Raw genomic sequence first — 21,827 nt, forward strand, 5'->3', positions numbered from 1 at the left:
CCACCACACTCCTCCTCCGCTCAGCCAGTTCATCCAGCAGCAGCAGCACCAGCGGAACACCCACAACAACAACAACAACAACAACAACATAATAAACAACAACAGCAACAACATCCAGCAGGAGAGGAAGAGAGAGAAACATCATGGAGGGAAAGAAAACATCCTCCTGGTGGGGAACAGCCATCAGCAACACCGGCTGAATACCAGCGGAGGAAGAGGAGGAGGAGGAGGAGGAGGAGGAGGAGGAGGAGCGGATGGATGCCAGTCTGGGATCAGCCACCACCACCAACAACAACCCTCCTCCGACTGGGACCAGCTCCGAGTTTAATCATTATTATGGGAATGGAAGAGGAGGGCCCAGCTTTGATCATCAACATGGCGGACAACAAAGCGCAGGGACTGGGGTAACGGCGGCGGTCCTCTCGGTACTCGACACTATGGATCAGGTTCAGAACTCCCACGAAGGGTACAGCAACAACAACAGCCCGTACAACCACTACCCGAACTACCGACCCGGGTATGGGAACAGTGCGTACGGGGGTATGATGAGTCCCTCCCGCCAGGGGACCAACATCCTGCTGGGCCCCGGCCCCGGCCCCGGCCCCGGCCCCGGCCCCGGCCCCGGCCCCGGCGGCTCGGCCGCTGCTAACCACAGTAAAGCGGCTATGGTCGCCAGCAGCTCCCCGGCTGGAGGCGGAGGAGGCGGGGGAGGGTTTCAGCGGTTCCCCGGTCAGCAGCAGCTGCACCCGTCCGGAGCTACACCCACTTTAAACCAGCTCCTCACGGCTCCGAGCACCGTGATGCGGGGCTACGGGTACCCGGAGTACAGTGCTGCCCAGCAGCAGCAGCCCAGCGTCGGGCTGGCGAAAGACTCCCAGTACGCTCCTCACGGATGGGGAGGACAACAAAGGAACCACCCGGCCATGAGCCCCGGGAACAACGGGCAGGGCGGCGGGAGATCGCAGGTGAATAACGCGTTTATAAAGTACGGTCAGCCGGTGTTCGCTGCGGATCCTCCGGATGATCACAGAGCCATCTTACTAATGCTAACCCGCTAGCCGCTGTGTGCCGTCAGCTAGCTGTAGCCGCCGCTGCTGTGAGACGTCATTTAACACAAAGTGCTCCACCTGTTCGACATTAACGTTAATAATCCTCACGTAGTAAGGCTCCCGGACAACGGTCACTGACCGCCGCAGGAGTTAGCGTTGGTTTGTAAAGTCAGCGGTTCGATTCCGCGTCCAAGGTGACTCCGGGTTTAGCTTGCTAGGCTAAGCTAGCGTTAGCATTTAGCTACTGCTAACCCAGACGTTGTTTTATTTTCCTCCCAGGATGGTGAAGGCACAGCCCGCCCTCCTCCACCTGGACTCACATTCACTACAATGGGCTTTATTATTGTTTATTATTATTATTATTATTATTATTATTGTTATTATTATAACATTACAGAACAAAACGGAGCCAGAAACAATTAAATCCAATATATAATGTAAGTTAGTGAATAATATGTACACAGGGTGACTTATTATTATTAATAATACGTTAGTAATCAATAAATAATTAAACAGTCAAACAAATGTAGATGTATATAGACTATAATGTATATTATAAGTTTAACTGTCTACATTATATTGTTCCTCTTTAATAATTATAATAATGTGTAAAATGTGTTTTTGGGTCTGAAACAAACTGTATGAGTAGAGCAGCTCTTCGTCATTATAATAATGTTTGTCACATTTTAACTCCATCAGAACATTTCAGCTCTTGAGTTATTGAGATTTCGATAATATTTTAATTTGGTTGTTGTTGTTTATTCTTTCTTTTCCCCCAGAATGAGGCTAATTTCTACATTTTTCACATTTTGGGAAGAATTCCTTCCTAATATTTAAATATTGGACGATATGAGGAAGTGTAATTCTGTCTCTGCAGCTGCCTCACTGATAGCACAGCCTGTCCTCTCCAGGGCACCGTAACCCTGACCAATCCTATCCTATCCTATCCTATCTGAAGCAGAGTAAGGCGAGTCATGACTTTGCCATCCTGGGAGGAAGCGGTCCAGGCCTAACGAGGCTGTATGTAGCTGTGTGTACAGACTCACAGTGTAATTACATTTAGCTGTTGTATTGTGAGATGAAGTTTGGGGACATTGAGATTCGGTGACAGAACAGGACAATTATCTGCCACCACTTGCTGTTTGTCTGACAGCCCCGTTCACACCTGACATCCACTAATTGCCTCACATATGCTAATGATCTCTTTTGAAGTCGTCTGATGTGTCTGCGGCCGTTAAGTTGTTTCCACCGCCGTTGTTAGCCTCTCTGTGATGCTAATAGGCCACCGTGTCAGCCTCCTTTCAGCTCGTGATCCGGCCTCAACTTCAGCTGGCAGGGAGCCCGTTATGGCCCCCGTCTCCACACAAGAGCCCTGACCTTCACTCATGCAGATTAGCCATGTGTCCATTACCACAGGCAACAACACTGGAGCTAAATATTCGTCATGCTCCTCCAGCTGCTGGAGGCCTCGGCCGCGAGTGCATCGCTGCCGTCGCCAGCCCTTCCTGCTTCCTGTGCTTCATGCTTTTTTACACAGTGTGCATGAATAGGGCTGCAATTAAAGGTCCACTGGTAACGTTTAGGAGGATCTATGGGCAGAAATGGAGTAAAATATTAAAGATATGTTTTCTTTAGTGTGTAATAACCGGAAAATAAGAAATGTTTTTGTTTTTTAAGCCGGCGTTCTACAGTAACACACAACAACAAACGGGTTTTGCCGCCACCGTAGTTTCTCCTACACGCTCGGGAGGCGAGTGATATTCAGATGGTTTCAATCTGCAACCTCGCCGCTAGATGCTGCAAAATCCTACGTGCTGGTCCTTTACCTGAAAGCAGCATGAAAAGGTCCAGTGTGTGATGGATACTACCTTGTCTCGCCCTCCCCATCCTAGTGTGAAGGGGAAACTGTGGTGTCTGTGAAACGTGGCGACCCCGCGGCGTCTGTAGCAAAGCAGAAACTTTATCATATATTAAACTGTCAAAAATGATTTGAATCTGTAGACGTCTGACATCTAAAGACATCTCGTAAGTTGGTAAACTTTATTGATTCAGCGTCTTTACAAAGGTCTTTACAGTACAAACATTAGAAAGTTATAACAGAAAATAATAAATAAAAACTAGAAGATGAATTTTCTGTAAAATGAAATAAAGTCTATTTGATTTGAACTGGTTCTTATGAGCTGTGGCCACATTAATGTTAATTAAATGCAAATTAACGTGGAGGCTCCCAAAAACACCGACCACCGACCTGTAATGAACCTCATCATCATAAAACCTGCATCCTGAAACAAGGAGGAAGTTAGATCTATAATAAGACCTATAATATAATATAATATAAGGCCTGCAGGTTAAGTATTGACACAAAGAGTATCCTGATATGGCACCTTTCAAATCCTGGGTTACAAAGCACAACAACATCCAGCGTACAAACAGTTTGAGGCATCACAGATCAACAATGGTGTACGTGACTCAGGCACCGAAGCAGTTGGGAGAGAGGGCGGGAGCCACAACTGCTGAGGCTCGGACACATTTGGTTGTAAGCCTAAATTTCAGGGACAAGTCAGAAGGCTTTGTTCAGTAGACCTCAGAGATCTCACAATCACTTCACATCAATCATTCAGACATATAAAGGGGGGGAGGCAAACCATCACAAATAGTCAGGAAGGCAATCCGGGTCCAGAACTTCTACAGAGTGATCCACCGGTGCACTGAGGGTGTGTGTGTCTATATATATAATGTCTGGAGATGATCTTTAAGACGGAAACACAGTCACAAACGGTTTAAAGGCCGGAGGAGATTGGACAGGAATGTGTGTTTCTGACTGACAACGTACTTTGAATAGCTGATATAAGATGAGATCACTTGTTATATAAAAACATTCGATAATTTCATTGTTTTTACCTCCTGTTGACCACGTGCTTTGGCCTTTTTCCAGCGGTGTGCATGTCTCCCTTTAAAATGTATCTATATACGTTGGTGACGACCCGATTCAGAGACTGAGTCTGATGCTGTCTGATAGATCTTACAAATGGCCGAACTTTCCTTCCTTCTCTTTGAATCCGAAAGTTTTTCAGACTTTAGATTGTAGTTTTGATGCTGAGCTGTAAATCGTGTCGGCATTATCGACGAGCCACGCTGCCCTAACGTTACTCTTGTTGCTCTTGTCGTGAGAGCGTGGCGTTGACCTTTTACTGTTGACCAGGAGTGTTTCAGTCAACAGATTCATAACTTTAGAATCGGACCATCGACCGGTTCTTCAGATATATGTAGATCCATCTCGGGTCCGCGTACCGATGTTGTTGCATCTATGAGGTTAAAACCGTCTCGGTAAATTGTTTCACCTCTACCTTTTCCTCATTTTATCTGCCGGCACTTTGTAATGTTAAGAAATGTGATATATAGTTATAGTTCATTGTTATTATTGTTAATGATATAGCATCAGTGGCCTCGTACGGCGGTATGAACAGTAATCTGATGCTTTGACGTGTATATTGTCAGACTGATTACTAAATTAGATTGTGTAAAATAATTTAATGAAATACAACAAAATATGACAGGAGTCTCCGTTTTCTTCACAGTTTGGAAAAGTTAAATTTCTGCCAGTTTCAGCTTCAGTCGGCGACTTAAAACCATTGAAGCTGATCCTGAAGCTTTGTGACAACCTGTCCGATCTCACGCTGAGCTGTTTACATCGGGATTATTGATGGGGGGGGTTTCCCAGTGTGGTCGTCCTCAGCTGACTGAAGGAAACGTGTCACCCAGAGAAAAGATTAAAGAAGGAGGAAATGTCTGGATCGTGTTTTGTGTGTAGAATCCATAAATGGTTTCTATTTTTAGCCGCAGCCGTCTGAGCAGCAGTGAAACATCTGTTCTCACTGAGTCACTTCTCTCACCTACTATTATGTCAGTGTGTCAAATACTTGTGTGTGTGTGTGTGTGTGTGTGTGTGTGTGTGTGCATATTAAAGTGTACCCAGGCGTGACTGTTGACTCCAGTTTAAAGTGGCCTCCCAGGCTTTTGGATTGCTCACATTTTGTCTGAGTGCTGCTTCAACTGAATCTGCTCTGACACGAGAGTTAAGTCTCAGTTGTCAACCCCCAACTTGATACCAAGATACCTCGATACCCGCCTCTGATGTGTTTACTGTCCTCCACCGGCTGGGCGATGTGCTCCACCTGGTCTGGAAGAAAAAGTATTCAGACGATTCAGGTTGTTCCGATACCAATTCCTCTGATATTACCGGGTATTGGTGGGAGGGGGCACATGTATTAGCAGTGTAATGCAGGAGTATATCCACTTATTGTCAGCATTGGGAATACTCACTTCTAAATCCCCCCATATGCTCATCATTCGGTTTTGTTATCCCAGGATGGTGAAGGCCTCACATAGTTATCCAGTTTTTATGAGTGGATGGAGTAAAGGAACAAGAAATACGTCACTCTCCCAGATCACCAAGGTTCAAGGTCTCTTTGGGGACAAAACTATAGCGACAGACGAGTAAAGATTAATTTGGATTAATGACGTTTGCTCTGCTGATTCTAACATGTTGGGAAGAGCCTCAAACTCCTACTGGTTCCAGGTGACTGGTTCCAGATGTGTTGTCATCTCCTTTGTAGTTTATCAATATGTTGATTTCATTCACTCCCACAGGTCATTTACCTGCCCTGAAGCTTTGATACATCGATGTTTTTTTTAACCTAGTAGGGTAAACAAATGTCTCATTAACCAATCGCCTCTCTCCTCCAGGTGCCTCCCATGGACCCGATGGCGATGAAGCGCTCTCAGCTCTACGGGATGAGCAACAATCCGTACTCCCAGCAGCAGGCGGCGCCGTACTCCGGCCAGCCCTACGGTTCGCCCTCCCCCCACAGATACCCGATGGCGATGCCCAGCAGAGGGCAGATGGGGATGGGAGGGATGCAGTACCCTCAGCAACAGGTAGGGGACAATCACGATAAATGACGCACTGGAGAACCAGCATCTATCCGACTACATTTACAGAAAGAGTCATTTTACTTCAAACTGGACAGAAAACAAATTAAACTCACGAAAACTGTTATTAGTCTTTCCATCTCAACAACAATCACCAACTCTGGTTTGGCCAAAATAAACCCAAAATTCACAGTTAGGTTAGAAAAAAGCAGCGAAACAGGCTACAATGTGCTGTAATGTTAGCTAATACTAACAGTAGTTGTTTGTTCCACTGACAGACTCAGGTTGTTATTGTCAGTGTCTGACAGCATTATGGAAAGGATCCCTACAGAGATAGACCTTTAGTTTAACCACAAACAGCCGTAATATCACTATCACTCTCCACCAGACTCCAGAGACACAAACACTCATTTTACCTTCAGATCATCAGAACTTCATTAAAGTGAACAGAAACAGAATAAAACTCATTAAAAGCGTCTCTGTTAGTGTTTCCAACAATCACCAACTCTGGTTTGGTGGAAATAAATCCTTAATTCACCGACGTAGATGATAAAAACAGCAGTTTCAGTCGGAGCAGACCGGCTATGGAAACAAACCACAGAGAGGCTGCGATACAACACAGGCAGAGGGAGAGAGACACCATGTGACTCTGTATCTTTATAAAGAGAATATGATGTTAGCGTAGTGCCGAACCCACTGTGAATCAACACTGACTCAGCAGCTCTTTGGAGCCTTTTAGCCTCTTTTTATTTTATAGTTTTGGTTTTAGGGTACATTTGGTTGCTGCTATATAAATGATTTAAATCTCCCGTATAACCTTTAACTCTCCGTCCCTACAGTTAGTGTTTGTTTCTTGTGATGCTCTCTAAGGAAGTTGTTTCCTCGATGTTCAGAGTGTGTGTTCCTGAGTGATGAAACACTCAGTGAAGCTCGTACGACCTCCTCTTGTTTTGTCTCTTTTGAGCTGGTTGTTTGTTCATGTGGTCGTCCTGCTGATTCATCTGCAGCATCATCACCACCTCGTCACTGTGGACAACAGACCTATTGATGTTGTCAGACCACATGGCTGCTGCAGAGCCGGGCCGGGCTGGGTCAGGCCGGGCCGGGTCAGGCTATTCCTGGCGCAGACTGGGCTGAGGCTATTTTTAGACTGCAGGCTGCTGGTTTTGGTTTACTGATGACTGACGCTGCCTCTGATACGTCACTTACGAGAACATTAAAAGACTTTTCTTTAGTGGTTGGCTGCTGTCGCTGGAGTCAGACTACAGGGAATTTAACTTCACAAAGAAAATTGCTGAGAGTTTGATTTCAGTCCGTTACAATGATGGCAAGTTTTCAGGGTGTTGAAATATCCATAGAAAGTTTCCAAACCACGTCTGCAGCACAATCCACCTCTCGGCTCTTCATCTCTGTCATCTAAATATGTGTAAATGTCTGCAGCTGAACATTGACTTTATTCTGAGGGAAAGTAAATGCAGCAGCACATTTTTAACAAAGTTCACTAGAAATCAAAATATTAATAAACTTTAAAGCAAACATTGTAAAAAATTACAGGTCAAATAAATACAAAAACGAACACAGACTTAATAAGCTGATATTGGCTGGTAATATGACAATCAGTTGAGTTCGATTAGTTGTTTTTCTTCTTATGTGATGTTAACCTGAATATATTTAGGTTTTAGTGAAGTGTTAATGCCATTTTAGACTGAACGAACCGTTTTATGTTGTTTTGAAAATAAAAAAGACCCATAACAGCTCATTTCCTGATTTAGATTTTTCTCATTTCGAAACTAGAATCCGTCGGCTGTAAAGTTCACTAACCCTGATCACACTATTACAGTCATGATCACTTGTGTCACCACAGCTTGTTTTAAATCCAGGTTCAACTGATCTTCGTGTTTTCTCTTCTCTTTTAACTTCCTAGTAAGAAGTTAAAACACCAGAACACATTTTTAAGACCTGGAGGAAAGCGGGATTGTTGCATCCAGGTCTCATATCGTAGATTTACTCCGATCACGGTTTTCTTACCCCTGGAGCTTTTCCTTCTTCGCTCCTCTGATGTCGTCTCGCTCCCCCGAAGCCTCTCGCAGAGACAGATTGTCATCACGGAGTAACGGTGACGTTATTACATCATTACAGCTTGACAGACATTTTCTTTTTTGTTCAGCCTGAGGGAACTTGTGTCAGCGTTGTCATCTTTGCTCGCTGAGACTCGGATGAAGACGCCGAGGCAGAGGGAGGAAATGTAATGACTTTTATGTGAGCGAGGCCCCAGGTGGCCCTGGGACTCTTCCTTTATTAACTCTCTGATTCCAGATGAAATTGGACCAGGCGGCTTCCCCCTCTGTGCCGCTTCGATTGATTTGGTTTCAGGAGGGTTCTTGTCCACAGTCGACTCTCTGACTGCTTAAAAACCTAAATCTCAACCAAAATGTTTGACGGTATTCAACCTACATTTTGGTAAATCCTCCAGTTCTGTCTTAGACCTTTAATTGTCCCTTCTGATTAAAACCACTAAACACACTGAATAAAGCAGTTCCACCTTAAAAATCACTGAATAAAGCAGTTCCACCTTCAAAAACAAATCGGTTGGGAGAATATCCAGTTGATATTTTCTGTAAAATAATGTTTTTGATTATTCAGTTGATCATTTGGTCTGTAATATGTCAGAAATTAGAGAAATTACCAACGTGGTGTCTTTAAACCGTCGCACCATCACGTCAGCTGTACTTTGTGATTTTCCACTCTGCTTCTGACACCTGCTTACATCATCACACTGATGTCACACCGCGGTTGCCGTTTACCCGGTGCTGCAGATGAACAACCCTTCACAGCTAAGAGCGCCTGAGTAGATGCAGAAGGTGCTCTTGAGCAAGGCAGGTGATCCTCGGGTCGTCCGGCAGCCGCTCGGAGGCTCCGGCTCTCACAGATTGCAGCGAGGTTGCGTCTTGTTGCGTTTTGTGGCATTTTTTATTCCCGAGGAGAGGATGTGCTTTTAGGGATAACGATCTGAGGAGGAAGGTCTGTGGAAGTGTTTACAATACGCTGCAGTCCTGATGTAATCTCAGCGGGTCTAGGCACCTTATTTAAGGTGGTATAAATGTTCATGTGGAGGTTTAATGTGACCAATTAGTTCCATTAAAAATGATGAAACTGAGTTCATCTGGAAAGCTTTTCCGTGCCGTTCTTGCAGTGTAAATAAAATAAATTTAAGTTAAGACATTCTTCACACGTACGATCAGCTTAGGGCCACCGTAGTTTCTCCTACAAGCTAATCTGCAATCTGCACTAAATCCTACACACTGGTCCTTTATGTTTGTTTCTAACATAAAGTGCCCGTGGAGCAGTTTGAGTGCTACATAAAAAAGCTTCCTGCCATCATCACCAGAGGAACCAGAGCTGATGTGCAGTCAGAAGGAATGCGTTTCAAATCATCAATGTGGCTGCGTGATCATGTGATTCTCCTGTGACTCCAGAACAAGCTGTAGCTCTCAAACACTGGAGACAGTAACGGCACGGAGGTCGCAGGTCACATCAGACCTCTTCGCTCACAGCACAGGGACACGATGATGAGAAGCAGCATTGTATCGTGGATTTGTGGGAGGTTTATTTCAGTCAGAGAACATGTTGAATCCTCGGGAGAGGAATTTAAATATATAGGTCACTTTCCAGGAATACAGCAGAGTTCGTTAGTCGGCTTGTTTCACATCTTCAGCAGAGTGGAAACATCTCAGACCTTTAATATTTTCTTTATTCACGCTGCAGCGAGTAGGGCAGGAGGTCAGGACGACCTCGGTTACGTTGCTGTCTCCATCACTCTCTCCCATATACATGAGTCCAGATACACAGTTGTCCGTGTTGTGCAGTGATGATTCAACAGCAGAGTTTCGTGTTGATCCAACATGTAGAAGCTCTCCGGCTGTCAGTCAACGTTTGTCACGTCTCCAAATTGAAACAAAATTTCCAGAAAATCAAACGGGAACACGACTGAATGTTTGTTTGTTGTGTGAATGTGAGTTCACTGGTTGACGGAGACAAACAGCTGGTGGAGATGATTCTCCAGCCGTTGCCTTCAGACCGGTGCTGAAGATGAGGAGATCGTTAAAAGAGACAATGAAACGACGGAAAACATGTTTTCTATTCCTCCGATACTGTGTGTGTTGTTTAGGATAATGTACTTTTGATGTTAATTACAGAGCAGAAACAAAGGAGAAATAAACCCAAAAAACAGGGAATAGTCAAAGGAAGTTATTAATTACGCTGCTGCTGCAGGTACTCTGTGATGGAGGTGGACGACACACTGTAGATTCTGTTGCTATAGATATTATAGATATATAGATATTGACCAAGATGATCCAGAAATGTATTACGGCTGTCCATCATGTCGTATCGAACCTTGTGCTTATATAGTCCACACTGTACACATATTCAGTGTAGTGCAGTTATCCAGGTTGAGTAAAAACAAAAGTTAATAATTGTATCCTAAAGTGTGATGTATTTTCTTCTCCTTAAAATGAGCTGATTACCAACAGTGATAGGTCTGGTAGAGGTGGGTCAGAGAGCTTTCTGCAGGAGGATCACACAGAGAGGAAATGGTTGGAAAGATTGTGTGCAGTTTAGTTTTTGAATAATGAAGCCTGTGCACAAGCTTTAAATTGGATTAATTGATGCCTGGCCAAACCTCATCCCCCAATCTGTGCTCCCAGTTCCTCCTCTAGGCATTTCTCAGAGAGAGCGGGAGAGAGTATATTGCTCTAATGTGTTCTTAATGGAAATGTTTGTTGTTTTTTGTTGTTTTTCCTGGTTAAATAATGAAAAATGATAATAATAAATGAAGGTTACAGTCTCCTCATCACTTGTGTTCAGCTCTTCACTGGAAGTGGTGTTTAAATCACGTTTCACCCACAAAATCCTTTATTCTGTTTCTCATCAACTTTTACACCTCACATTGCTGCGTTTCTACTTTATGTGCAAATATAAAAGATGGATGCTATTAGCACCCAGCTGTCAGTAGCTAACAACGCTATTTTCACCCTCATGGCAGAGACAACCCAACCACATCCTACACTGCAACAACAACTCTTCTAGAAACAGGCCAGATATTCTGGAATATAATCCTCATACTGATTAGATTGATAGAAAATCTTACAATATTATGCAAACCAGTGTTATAACGTGTTACTGGTTAGATGTAGCTCACTATTAGCTGTAATATCTTATTAAAACAAAGTCAGATATATTTTCTCAAAACCAGTTCCTAATGTAAAACATGCCTGACAGGATTATTTTATTTTTAGACTAAAAATAAGACTTATTTCCCCTTTTTTTTACTTTCTTTAAGTTCCTTTTTTGCAGTATGAATGTCACAAAACACCAGCAAGAAACTAAAAATAATTCAAAATAAGGTCTAAAAATGAACACTGGATTCACACGGGGCTCCAGCTTCAGTCTCCCATGTGGGGTCTCGAACCCTAGTCTGCCAGTGAAAGTCCCGTTCCTGCTCTAGATGGCTGGGTGTAGATATCCGGGTACCTGCTGTTACCACCCGGGTGCAGATAGACACTCGCTGGAGGCACTGAATATAAAAACAGGTGGATGGAAACAGTTTTGTGGTGATGACTCTTGGTTTATTCATCAGAGACTCACTGTGCTGATGTTTGTTGTGTCCTCAGATGGGTTCTCAGTACAGTCAGCAGCAGCAGCAGCAGCAGCAGCAGCAGCAGCAGAACGTGGGCGGTTACTGTCAGCCGGGTCAGCCGCCGTACTTCAGCCCCCCGCAGCAGCAGCCCGCCGCCCCGAGCCAGCCGCCGTACATGCAGCCCCGCCCACTGCCACAACAGGTAGAAACTGTAATGTTTCAGAGAGGGCGCTCTCATGACCCCACATACAGTGGATGTTAGCTATAAGGGCTCCGGACCTCTCCTCATACTGTACCAGGGCTCACTGAGCAGGTTTCAGACATTAGGAAGACGACACTCACTATAGAGCAGAGTTTCCGGGTTCACAGTGAGAAGAAAAGAACGTTTCCTGATCATTTTTACTGCCGTTTCTGTTTCATCACATCAGATTTTCTTGAGCAGGTAAAGCAGCCGTGTTGAAAAACAATGAACGCACTTTAAATACTTTAATAAATGAAACAGAACAAAGGCGATGAGGTTTACAGGTTCTTGTTTTTTATGATCTTTTCTTTTGAAACGAAACACACACACGTTCTGATTGTGTGTTCTGTAAATACAATGGATCGCTCCGTCAGATCCGACCTTGAGCAACGTCTCACTGCTCCTCTGAACACCGTTCTCTCTTCACCCTGATCGACTCTAACATACCGAATGCACAACAATGTGAAATAAGATTGTGGAAGACACCGTAGAGGAAACAAATCACAGCGACCGACGAGAACAGGAAACAGGAAGATTTCTTATTAAAATGTAGTCAGATTTACGTAAGAAACGGCCACTATTGGAGACATTTCTGTGTTTAACAAATCAAATTGGATGATTGAAACACAGTTGGACTCCGGCTGATGTTTCCGGTCAGTGAGCTCCTTCATCCTTTTGTCGTCCTGTCCCCGACTGAAATGAAAGCGGGTGTTTCAGAGGGAGAGCGGCTCAGTTGGAGCCTCCAGGGAGTTTAAAGTTTCTGCATTTCCTCGCGTCGTCTCAAAAGCCTCCAGAGGCTACAGCAAGGTCGACCCCTCCCCGACTGCTGCGAGAAAATGTCTTTACAAAGCATTTTGTCTCCGAGCATCATCTTCGTGAAACAGGAGGAAAACTCAAATGTTACTTTAATGTAGAAAGATGAAATTAAATCCTTTTAAAGGCACAAACTGCTGAACCAACAGCACAAAATAACAAATAAAAAGATTTTTATTTTAAGCAGCTTCCTGATGTACAGAATCCAGGGATTATTTTCCTTCAGTATTAAATGGGTGTACTTTATAAAGTGGCAGTAAGCAAACTTTATTGATACAGTAAGTGGATTGTTTCTAAAGTGTTTTACAGAAAAAACAACAAGTGAGTGAGGAAGAATTCACACAAGAATCTCAAATCTAATCTCGGCCTGGTCAGTTATTTAACCCGATATTCATCATTTTACTGACTACTATTAACCCGATTGATGAAATAAATTGATTAAAAACGGTATATAAATCAGATTATATTACAGATAATCTTATTCTCAGATAAAAACATGTTTGTTTGGTTCAGACCTCAATAAATGTCACATCATTGTGATTTTAATAGTTTTCATTAAAAATTTTATTTGTGATGCAAATTTTCACACTAATCATTTAACATATCACAATTTTAATATCTGTCAATCTCAATAAGATGTTTTTACTACATCCTGCAGCCAAAGAATTGATTAAAATGACCAAATAATCCTGGAAGTAATCGTTGTTATTTAGTATTTTTGTATTTCAGCCTCTCACTCCTACGTTCTCCTACGTTCTCCTAGGTAAACCTACATATTTAGTTTGAATCTCAACTGTTGGTGGGATAAGCTGCAGGTTATATGACACTTTTCATTTCCCATCTCAGTCAGTGCTTCTCTTCACATTCGATGCTGAGCGGAACGGACTCGCAGCGATCTTTTCACCGTTGAGTCAAATGTTTCTGTAACCACAAGCGGAAATCTCGACCCAGTGGAAATGTTGTAGCTGTCGTATATAAAGCTGAATGATTGAACCGTTTGTGAGCGAGTGCTGTCCTGTAATGTCAAGAAAAACTAAACAGATCAGATCTTTTACTTAAGTAAAAATATCAGTATCAAAGTAACTACCTCTGACAGATGAACGTAGTAAAAAGTAATATTTGCCTCCCATCTGTAGCGGAGTACAGAAACAGTCATGAACTTTCGTTCAGAGTATCGAGTTTATCACATCAATGAATCAGTCTCGAGAGTTTCAGTGTAAAGCAGTCGTGACGAAGAGGAAGTCCCGACCTTCAGCTGTGGTTTTATCTCCTTCATCAGTCTCGAGACGACACACTGACCTGCAGCAAACAGCCGGATCTTTATTTTCTATCAGATAACACGTAGAAGATCTGTCATTTTAAAGATCCACTCCAGACTTGTGTTAAGATGTTTGTGTATATACAAATCAGAGATGTCTTTCTTTGCAAGTCTAAGTCAAGTCAAGTTGTTTGTTATATGATCACTTTAAACAGGCTGTTGCAATGCAATATGAAGAAAACACACACTGAATGCTTTCCTTTAAAGGAAACTGTATTCTTCCAACATGAACATATAGTTACAGTATATCTTGCCCCCTATTGTGCAGGCTCAGTGGGACCATAATAAGAACAAATCTAGAAAATGTTACACTTCACCCAGTCAAAGACATTGTAATGAACATAATTCCAATTAGTACAAAACATCACACTTTAGCTAAATGCAAACAACTTGTAAGCAAAACACTTAAAAGTACTTTAATCACTTATATATGTTACTTGTGTGTTATTTGCAAAACAATTTGTTCACAAAAAAAAGCAAAACTGTTGCTGCCATATTATCTGAAACAATCAACAGTGTTGTTATGTGTAATGTAATCTGGTAAACCTGTAACATTAACGCTACGTGGTCAACAGTTAACCTGTAACCTGCCTGTAAGCCGACAGTATAAATATGGATTTTTCTGCAGTTAACGTTAGCCAGTAGATGATTAACGTTACCACTCAATGCAAACAAGTGCGACAAGCAAACTAACATTCACTCATCTATTCAGATATTCAGTTACAAAGCCAGTAGCAAGCTAAGAGAACGTTACATAGCTGATGCTGAGCTAACCGTCCATATGCGCTAATGTGACTGATGTGGTGGATCCAGCATCCTTGATTCAGGTACTGCAGACTTTGCAGTCAGCGCTCCTTTTGTTGGTGCCGTCCTGTTTGAAGTTTTTATAACCAAATGTAATCACAAATGGTACAGCAGCAGCTGCAGGTGTGCCACCGGTCGCTATAGTCGTCGTCCGAGGTACTAGTGCGTGAGGCCGCGAGGCGCGCACCCAATGCGTAATATGGTTACCATGGTAATACACATTGAGCTCGTCAGACGTTTCAGAGTTTCCTCAATATTAATACGCAAAAAAAGAAAACATAATGATTGTTCACGAGTCCCAAAACACGAGTCCGAGTCGAGTCTGAAGTCTCTGTGTGTGCGACTTAAGACACTCGAGTCCCCTCTCTGATACAAATACTATAATACATCTGATTCTGCCTCATTAAAAATCAATACGTTATATAATCAATAAGGATCCTGTGAAATGGTTGAAAGCTCCAGAACACCAATGTCATCAGATCCACTGAGGGTAAAGAGAGTTTTGTAGTTTGAACTTTGCGTCTTCGTCTGTCTCGACTCAGGAGGTGCCGCAGGAGGCGTACGGGGGGCGGGGCCAGTCTGCTGCTATGACTCCTGGGAAACCAAACCACGAGGAGATGAGTCTGAGCCAACAGGAGAGACCATCCAGCCTCCCGGTAAGTCTGAGGAGCATCAGTGCTGTAAAATATCTCATTTCTCTACCAACCAAAGTCCAAAGTGAACTCCCGCCAAACGTCTCGACTTGTGAATCATTTGGAATCACAGCTTACAACCACCGTACTTATCACAGCATCAGTGAATCAAATCAAAGCAGCTTACCAATATTCACACTTTCTACACAATGTCTAATAACGATCTTTAGTGCTGATGGCGTCTCTAGTAAAAAGAGGACATCAGTGAGGACTTCAAAGTATGAATAATTTGTCATCAAAAGGCGAAAACTGTCGTAATAGTAATCGTGTTTGAGGAATTTTAGATCCGTCTGGTTTCTCTTTGTTCCTCTGTGCGGCGTGTACGCAGCTTTACTGTGAAACTGGAAGTTGGGACAGAGTTTCTCAGGTCAGCTGATATCTGCCCTCCTGTGGGTTTGTCTTTATAAAATCAGCTGCTGTTGTCACTTTGATACGAGGATCTTAAAGAGTTCAGGTTCACTTTTAGTCGAGGTCGTCGGAGGACGCGCTGCCCTCCAGTACGTGTTCACACATCTTGAGCTATAACTGGGCCACGTCACATCGGTGGCGAGTTAAATCTAAAGTGACAGTCCGGTTCAGAGCTACTCGCAGCGACAGAGAGAAAAGACATCTTTCTTCCTCAAAGATCAAACTTCACTTACAGTCTTGTTTTATTCAAAAACACCCTGAAAAAGTGACAGAGGAGCTGATGCAGCAGCTGTCCTGATAACAACCATAAAGCCGACAGACGGATTGAAAGAAGAGTCGTTTTGTTGCATCAGGCTCGGTGGTCGTGGTTCAGCCCCGCCCCCCCGCTGTCTGATTGTCCTGTAGCTCGCCACTGTTGTCGGTAATGACGCAGTCCTCTTTTATCCGGAGCTGAACCTGGCAGGTATCACGCCCGGAGCGCCTGATACTTCCCGCTGGGTCGGTGCCGTGTGGGCCGGACCTCCCGGAGAGAGACACAACTGAAATAATGACCCTGTGAACACCGACTGAACTGTAATCTACATCGAAGTCTCCAGCTCTGCATGAACTGATGGTCTCACTGAAGGCTGAGCGAAGCAAAAAGACTTCTCAAATTGTATTTGTTTTGGCACTTTTGGTCATTTCAAGGTTCCCACTCTTTAATAAATCATTTTCCAGGACCTTTCAAGGACGTTTTCAAAGTGGTTTGTTTTGACAATACAGGACAGCACCTGCTCACAAATGCTGGTCACCGTTGATGGAACAGTTTTTGAAGTGGACTCGTTCGTGGTGCACTTCGCTGTTCTCAGCACAGCCGTTATTTCTGCTTTCCCAAAAAACCTTTTCCACAGCGGACATTTTGACATGACAAAGTAGGGTAAACAGTAGGGTAAACACAGGTGTTACCAATGATACTAATTAAGGTTGCGTTCCATTTAGTGTAGCTGAGCCTACCTGTGAAAAAGGTCTGACGGCAGCTTTCCACCAACTGTTACAATAACTTGGCCACAGCACAGGATACAACACATTATTTCCTTTAATGGAACCAGCGTGTCGTCTTTATGCAGTGTGTAATAAACTGTCCTGTATCATTTGTATAAGTATGAAATAATAGAGGTTCAGCGATGGAGCTCTGGGGAACACCTGAGTCTGTTTTAAAGAGGAAGAATATTTTAGCTTCACGACTCCGTCACGTTTCTCTCTGTTTGAAAACCGTTTTAAAGCTGCTTGAAATCACTTCCAGCACTGAGACTCTGACTGTGAACGCTCCTCTGCCCACTGCTTTCTCTCCCTGCTTCCCCTGTAATTATTTCATCTCTCCATCCATCTCTCTATCTATGCCTCTTTCCATCTTTTCCTTTTATGCATCCTCCCTCTCTTCTTTCACCTTCTCCCTTCTGCTCCTTTATCCCTTTATTCCTCCCTCTCTACCTCTCCCTATTCCTCTGGTTTCTTCTTCTCTCTCTCTCTCTCTCTCTCTCTCTCTCTCTCTCTCTCTCTTTCTCTCTCTTTCTCTCTCTTTCTCTCCGTGTTAGCCTGCTTCTGTCCCTCATCCTCTCTCTCTCTTTCTCTTTGGAGCCTCCTTTTGAAGTCGGGTGCTGATGCAGTTGCCATGGCGACAGGCAGGGGAGACTGCTCGGTTGCAGGAGGAGCAAAAAAAAAAAAAGAAATCAGCAGAAATCAGCTGCACCCGAAGGCCTCACAGACTCTTTAATAAGTTGACTGCATGATTTTCAGTTCAGTGTCTTATTTCCTCTCGTTTAAAGACTAAATTCTAATTGTTGCTTTATTTTTGCTCTCATCGTCTCTGATTAAAGGTGGAACTTCAGTCGTTGTTCAAGGTTTAACTGTGAGTTGAAGCTGTGCTGCTGTCTGTGAACAATATTCTGGATACTGGAATAAAAATAAAGATATTTATTTATATATAGACATAGTAAACAGGGAAATGTGGAGAGGTGTGGCCGCCCTGGGAGCAGTTAGTTCAGTGTCTTGCTCAAGGGCACCGCAGCAGTTCAGGACTTGAACCACTGACCCTCCGGTTCCTGCTGCACCAAACTACACTTAAAACTTTAGTTTCAGCTAATTAAATCAAGTCTTGTACAATAGTTAAAGACGGTTCAGAATAAAATATATCGAACAAATCTTTCTTCTGCCCCCAGAACGGTTGTGTAAACGGGGCTTATCAACTTATCAATCATACTTAACTTTCCTAGAGCCACAACAATTAATCAATTAGTCATCGAGTAATAAAACTAAAGAACTATTTTGATAATCGTTATTTTTTAAGAAACAATTCTTTGATTTCAGCTCCTCAAATGAGAGTTTCTTTATTCCTCTGACGACGTCGCTTTGGACATTTTATGGACCAAACAACTAATCGATTAAATGAGAAAATTATCGACAGATTAATCGATAATGAAAACGTATAAATAATAATTATTTGCAGCTTTAAACTTTCCCCAGTTTGTTGCAGTAAAGAAAGTCAACGAAGGTGCAGAGGGGCAGGAGACGGGAGCGAGGTCTCTTTAATAATACTTATTGATTAATCACAGTCGATGTGAAGGTTGAAGAACGGGAGGAAGAGGGAATAGATGAGTGAAGAGGAGAAGGTTAAGGAGGAAAGAGGGAGAAAGACAGCAGAAGATGAGGAAGAGGATGGGGGAGGGCATGAGTAGAAAAGGAGGTGAAGGCTGAAAGCTGGAGGTGGAGGAGGGGTACTACTACTAAATGTACAGTGTTTGTGTCTCTCTCTGTCACACACACACACACACACACACACACACACACACACACACACACGCAGTGATTCATGCACAGCGGCTCCGACAGTCGAGGCAAGAGAAATATTTAAATTACAAAACAACAGCCGCTGACTAACAGAGGAGCGTGTGATGGAGAGACGGAAGGAGAGAGAAGGAGGTGTAGAGGCTGATTAAAGGACGAAGAGGAAGAGGAGAGACAGGAGAGGAAATAAAGACCATGAAAGGAGGAGAGATACTGGAGGAGGAAGGAATGAAAGGAGAAGCAGAGGGGGAGAGAAATAGGAGGAAGTAGGAAGGAGAAAAAGAGGAGGGTAGCGGGTGGAGTTGTATGAAAGGAGGAGAGGATAAAAGAGGAAAAGGAACAGAGGAGATGTATGAAGAAAAGGAGATGGGAGGGGATGGAGGAGAAAGATGGTATGAGAGGAGAAGGGGGAGAAAAAAATACAAGGAAACAGAAGGAAGGAGGTGAAGGAAGACAAAGAAAGGAAGGGAGGAAGTATGAGGTAATGAGAGAGAAAAAGGAGGTGAAGGCAGGAAGGAGTGGGGAGGGGAGAGAAGGAGAAGAAAAGAAGAGGAGGGGGAGTCAGTAAGCAGAGAAGTTCAGGCAGGTGAGGAGGAGGAAGAGGAGAGAAAGTGGAGGAAGATGCGGAGGCAAAGTATGAGGTAATACGAGGAAAGGAAAGAGGAGGGAAGGAAGTGAAAGGGGGGAGAAGAAAGGAGGTGAAACCAGGACAGAAGGGGGGAGGAGGAGAGGAAGAGGAGAAGAAAGGAGATGAGGAGTAGAGGAAGGTCGAGCGAGGCTTTCAGACAAACACTCTCTCTCTGCAGCTCACTCTTTATAATTAGAACACACACCAGGAGAGTGTGTGTGTGTGTGTGTGTGTGTGTGTGTGTGTGTGTGTGTGTGTGTGTGTGTGTGTGTGTGTGTGTGTGTGTGTGTGTGTGTGTGTGTGTGTGTGTGTGAGAGTGAGAGAGAGAGTGATGCAGCGCAGCAACCGATTGGCTGAGCTGTTGGCAAGGGGCGGAGGGAGGGAGGGAGGATGGGTCGCTGCGCTCTGATTGGCTGGCCCGAGGCCCAGGGGCAGATGGGAGATTTCAGCGCAGTGCTTCTCTCTTCTTCTTCTTTGATTCTCCTCCTCTTTCCTCTCGTCCTTCGCTCTGTTCCCTCCTTCCTCTTCCTCTCTGCTTCCACTTGTTTAACTCTGTCTCTCAATCTTTCCTTCTATGACTCTTCATTTTCTCTTGTCTTCTCTCGTTTTAGCCGAACAGCTCAACATTTTCATTAGTAACATGTTCAACTGTTGTTCACGACCTCTCTTCTAAAATCATCTGTGAACACAAAGACCCTGATCTGAACATCAAAGTCCCAAATATAACAAAGAATAACACAAAGCTGGATCTCTCTTCATGGAAACACCTGGAAATGAATTCAAATGAGTAAATATCCTGAAAATAATCTGTCTTAGAAACTTTTTATTGTTTTTTGGATGCAACAAACACTTTTACTTCCTTTTTAATAAATACATTTTCTGTAAAATAAAATAAATTCTACTTAAAGTGAACTTTTAAGCTGTGGTCACATTAATGTTACAGTTAGAGGAAACAACTGTAGTCAGTTCACAGGAGAGTACGCAGCAGGGATAACACGTATCGATACATTTATATTTAGTGTTTGTGAGTGAGTGCGGCTCTAAATCATCAAGAGAAACTGACAAATGATTTTTCAAAAAGAGTGGGAACCCTGCTGATGTTCGTCTGCACCGAACTCAACACCAAACCAAAGAGTGGAAGCTCTGACATTGAGGCGGACGCAGGCGACGGATCTGCAGTTTCCACTGGGTTCTGTCGGTTCTGGTCGGACCGTTAATGTCCTCCAGCTGAGTCGGCGCAGACGAGACGTTTCCGCCTCCTCGGCTCATTTAGGAGCAGCTGAACGAGGCGTTCGTGAGCCCGTCACCGGAGGAACAGTCAGTGATCCTCCTGTGAGTGACGTCATGAGCTGCAGCTGCGAAGGTTCATTAAACGACTCGTCAGAAATCCCACAGGAAGTTTAAAAAAGCACCGAGAGCAACAGGAGAATGTTTTCAGAAGTTGTTTCAGTCCAAAATAAAATCCGGTATCGTCCATAAATCTGACCTTCGGTCTGTCTGTGTTTCAGGATTTGTCCGGCTCCATCGACGACTTGCCCACCGGCACGGAGGCGGCGGTGAGTTCAGGGGCGTCGGGCTCCGGCAGCGCTCAGGGCGACCAGGGGACCCCGGCCCGCTCTCCTTTCTCCCCCCACGTCTCTCCTCGACTCCCCCCGCCAGCTCGCACCGGGCCCTCGCCCTCCCCCTCACCGTCCCCCGCTGGCTCCAGCCGTTCCGGACCGATGTCTCCCGCCACCAGCGGACCAGGTATGCAGATGATGTCACTTCCTGTCTCTTTGAAACAGGATAACTGAGGCCTCATAGGGAGTATTAACTCTGTTTGTGTCTCCCTCTCAGGCTCTCAGCTGACCCCGCAGGTCTCTGGTCCTGGATCAGATCCTGTTCCTCATCCCTCCCAGTCCGCCATGACTCAGGACAGAGGTACGACTCATCAGTGTGACAGAGTGGATTCATATTAAATATATATAGCGATCATCATCCTCCGTCTCTTTGATAAATAATCTACAGGCCTTTCAGAGTTTCTCTCTCTGTGTCTGCAGCAGCTCTGAGGAACATTCCTGAAAGCTAAAAGAGGAAAAGTCGTGTAATCCTCTGATTCATCCTCTGGGGCAGCGGCTCCCAGTCGGGTAGCTGAGAGATTTAGTCATACTGAATTCTAAATCAGGCCTACGCGTCCTGGAAAACCTGGAAATGTAGTTTTCCAGTAATGGATTAAAATGTTGAAATATCCTGGAAATAATCTCTGTTGTCCTGGAAACCTTCAGTTGTACATTCCCAAACTAACCGTCCTCCCTTCTCCTTCCTCGCCTCTGTCTTCTCTTCAGGTTTCCCTCCCTCCATGCAGCGTAGCACCCAGGGGCCTCAGTTTGGCCCCCAGCAGTCAGCACCACCCATGTCCCCTCACTCAGCGTCGGGGGGGCCCATGCACCACGGCTCCTATCAGCAGGGCGGCTCATACGGCCAGTACGGACCCCCAGGTAC

The 21,827-nt window shown here is 44.2% G+C and overlaps 1 protein-coding gene across 2 annotated transcripts in view; it reads left to right on the plus strand.

Annotated features, from left to right (window-relative positions):
* arid1b (AT rich interactive domain 1B (SWI1-like)) overlaps positions 1-21,827 on the plus strand; it is a 40,459-nt gene continuing 18,632 nt past the window's right edge. Inside the window, exons 1-7 of one of the 2 annotated variants that reach the window (XM_051408786.1) lie at positions 1-965; positions 5,796-5,987; positions 11,654-11,821; positions 15,338-15,451; positions 20,855-21,092; positions 21,183-21,266; positions 21,671-21,823. In XM_051408786.1, coding sequence (XP_051264746.1) covers positions 255-965; positions 5,796-5,987; positions 11,654-11,821; positions 15,338-15,451; positions 20,855-21,092; positions 21,183-21,266; positions 21,671-21,823 — 1,660 coding nt within the window. In that variant the 5' untranslated portion in view covers positions 1-254. The remainder of the gene's footprint in view (positions 966-5,795; positions 5,988-11,653; positions 11,822-15,337; positions 15,452-20,854; positions 21,093-21,182; positions 21,267-21,670; positions 21,824-21,827) is intronic. The other variant, XM_051408787.1, reaches the window with a different exon arrangement.

Source organism: Dicentrarchus labrax, unplaced genomic scaffold (genome assembly GCF_905237075.1).
Source record: "Dicentrarchus labrax unplaced genomic scaffold, dlabrax2021, whole genome shotgun sequence".
NCBI lineage: Eukaryota > Metazoa > Chordata > Actinopteri > Moronidae > Dicentrarchus > Dicentrarchus labrax.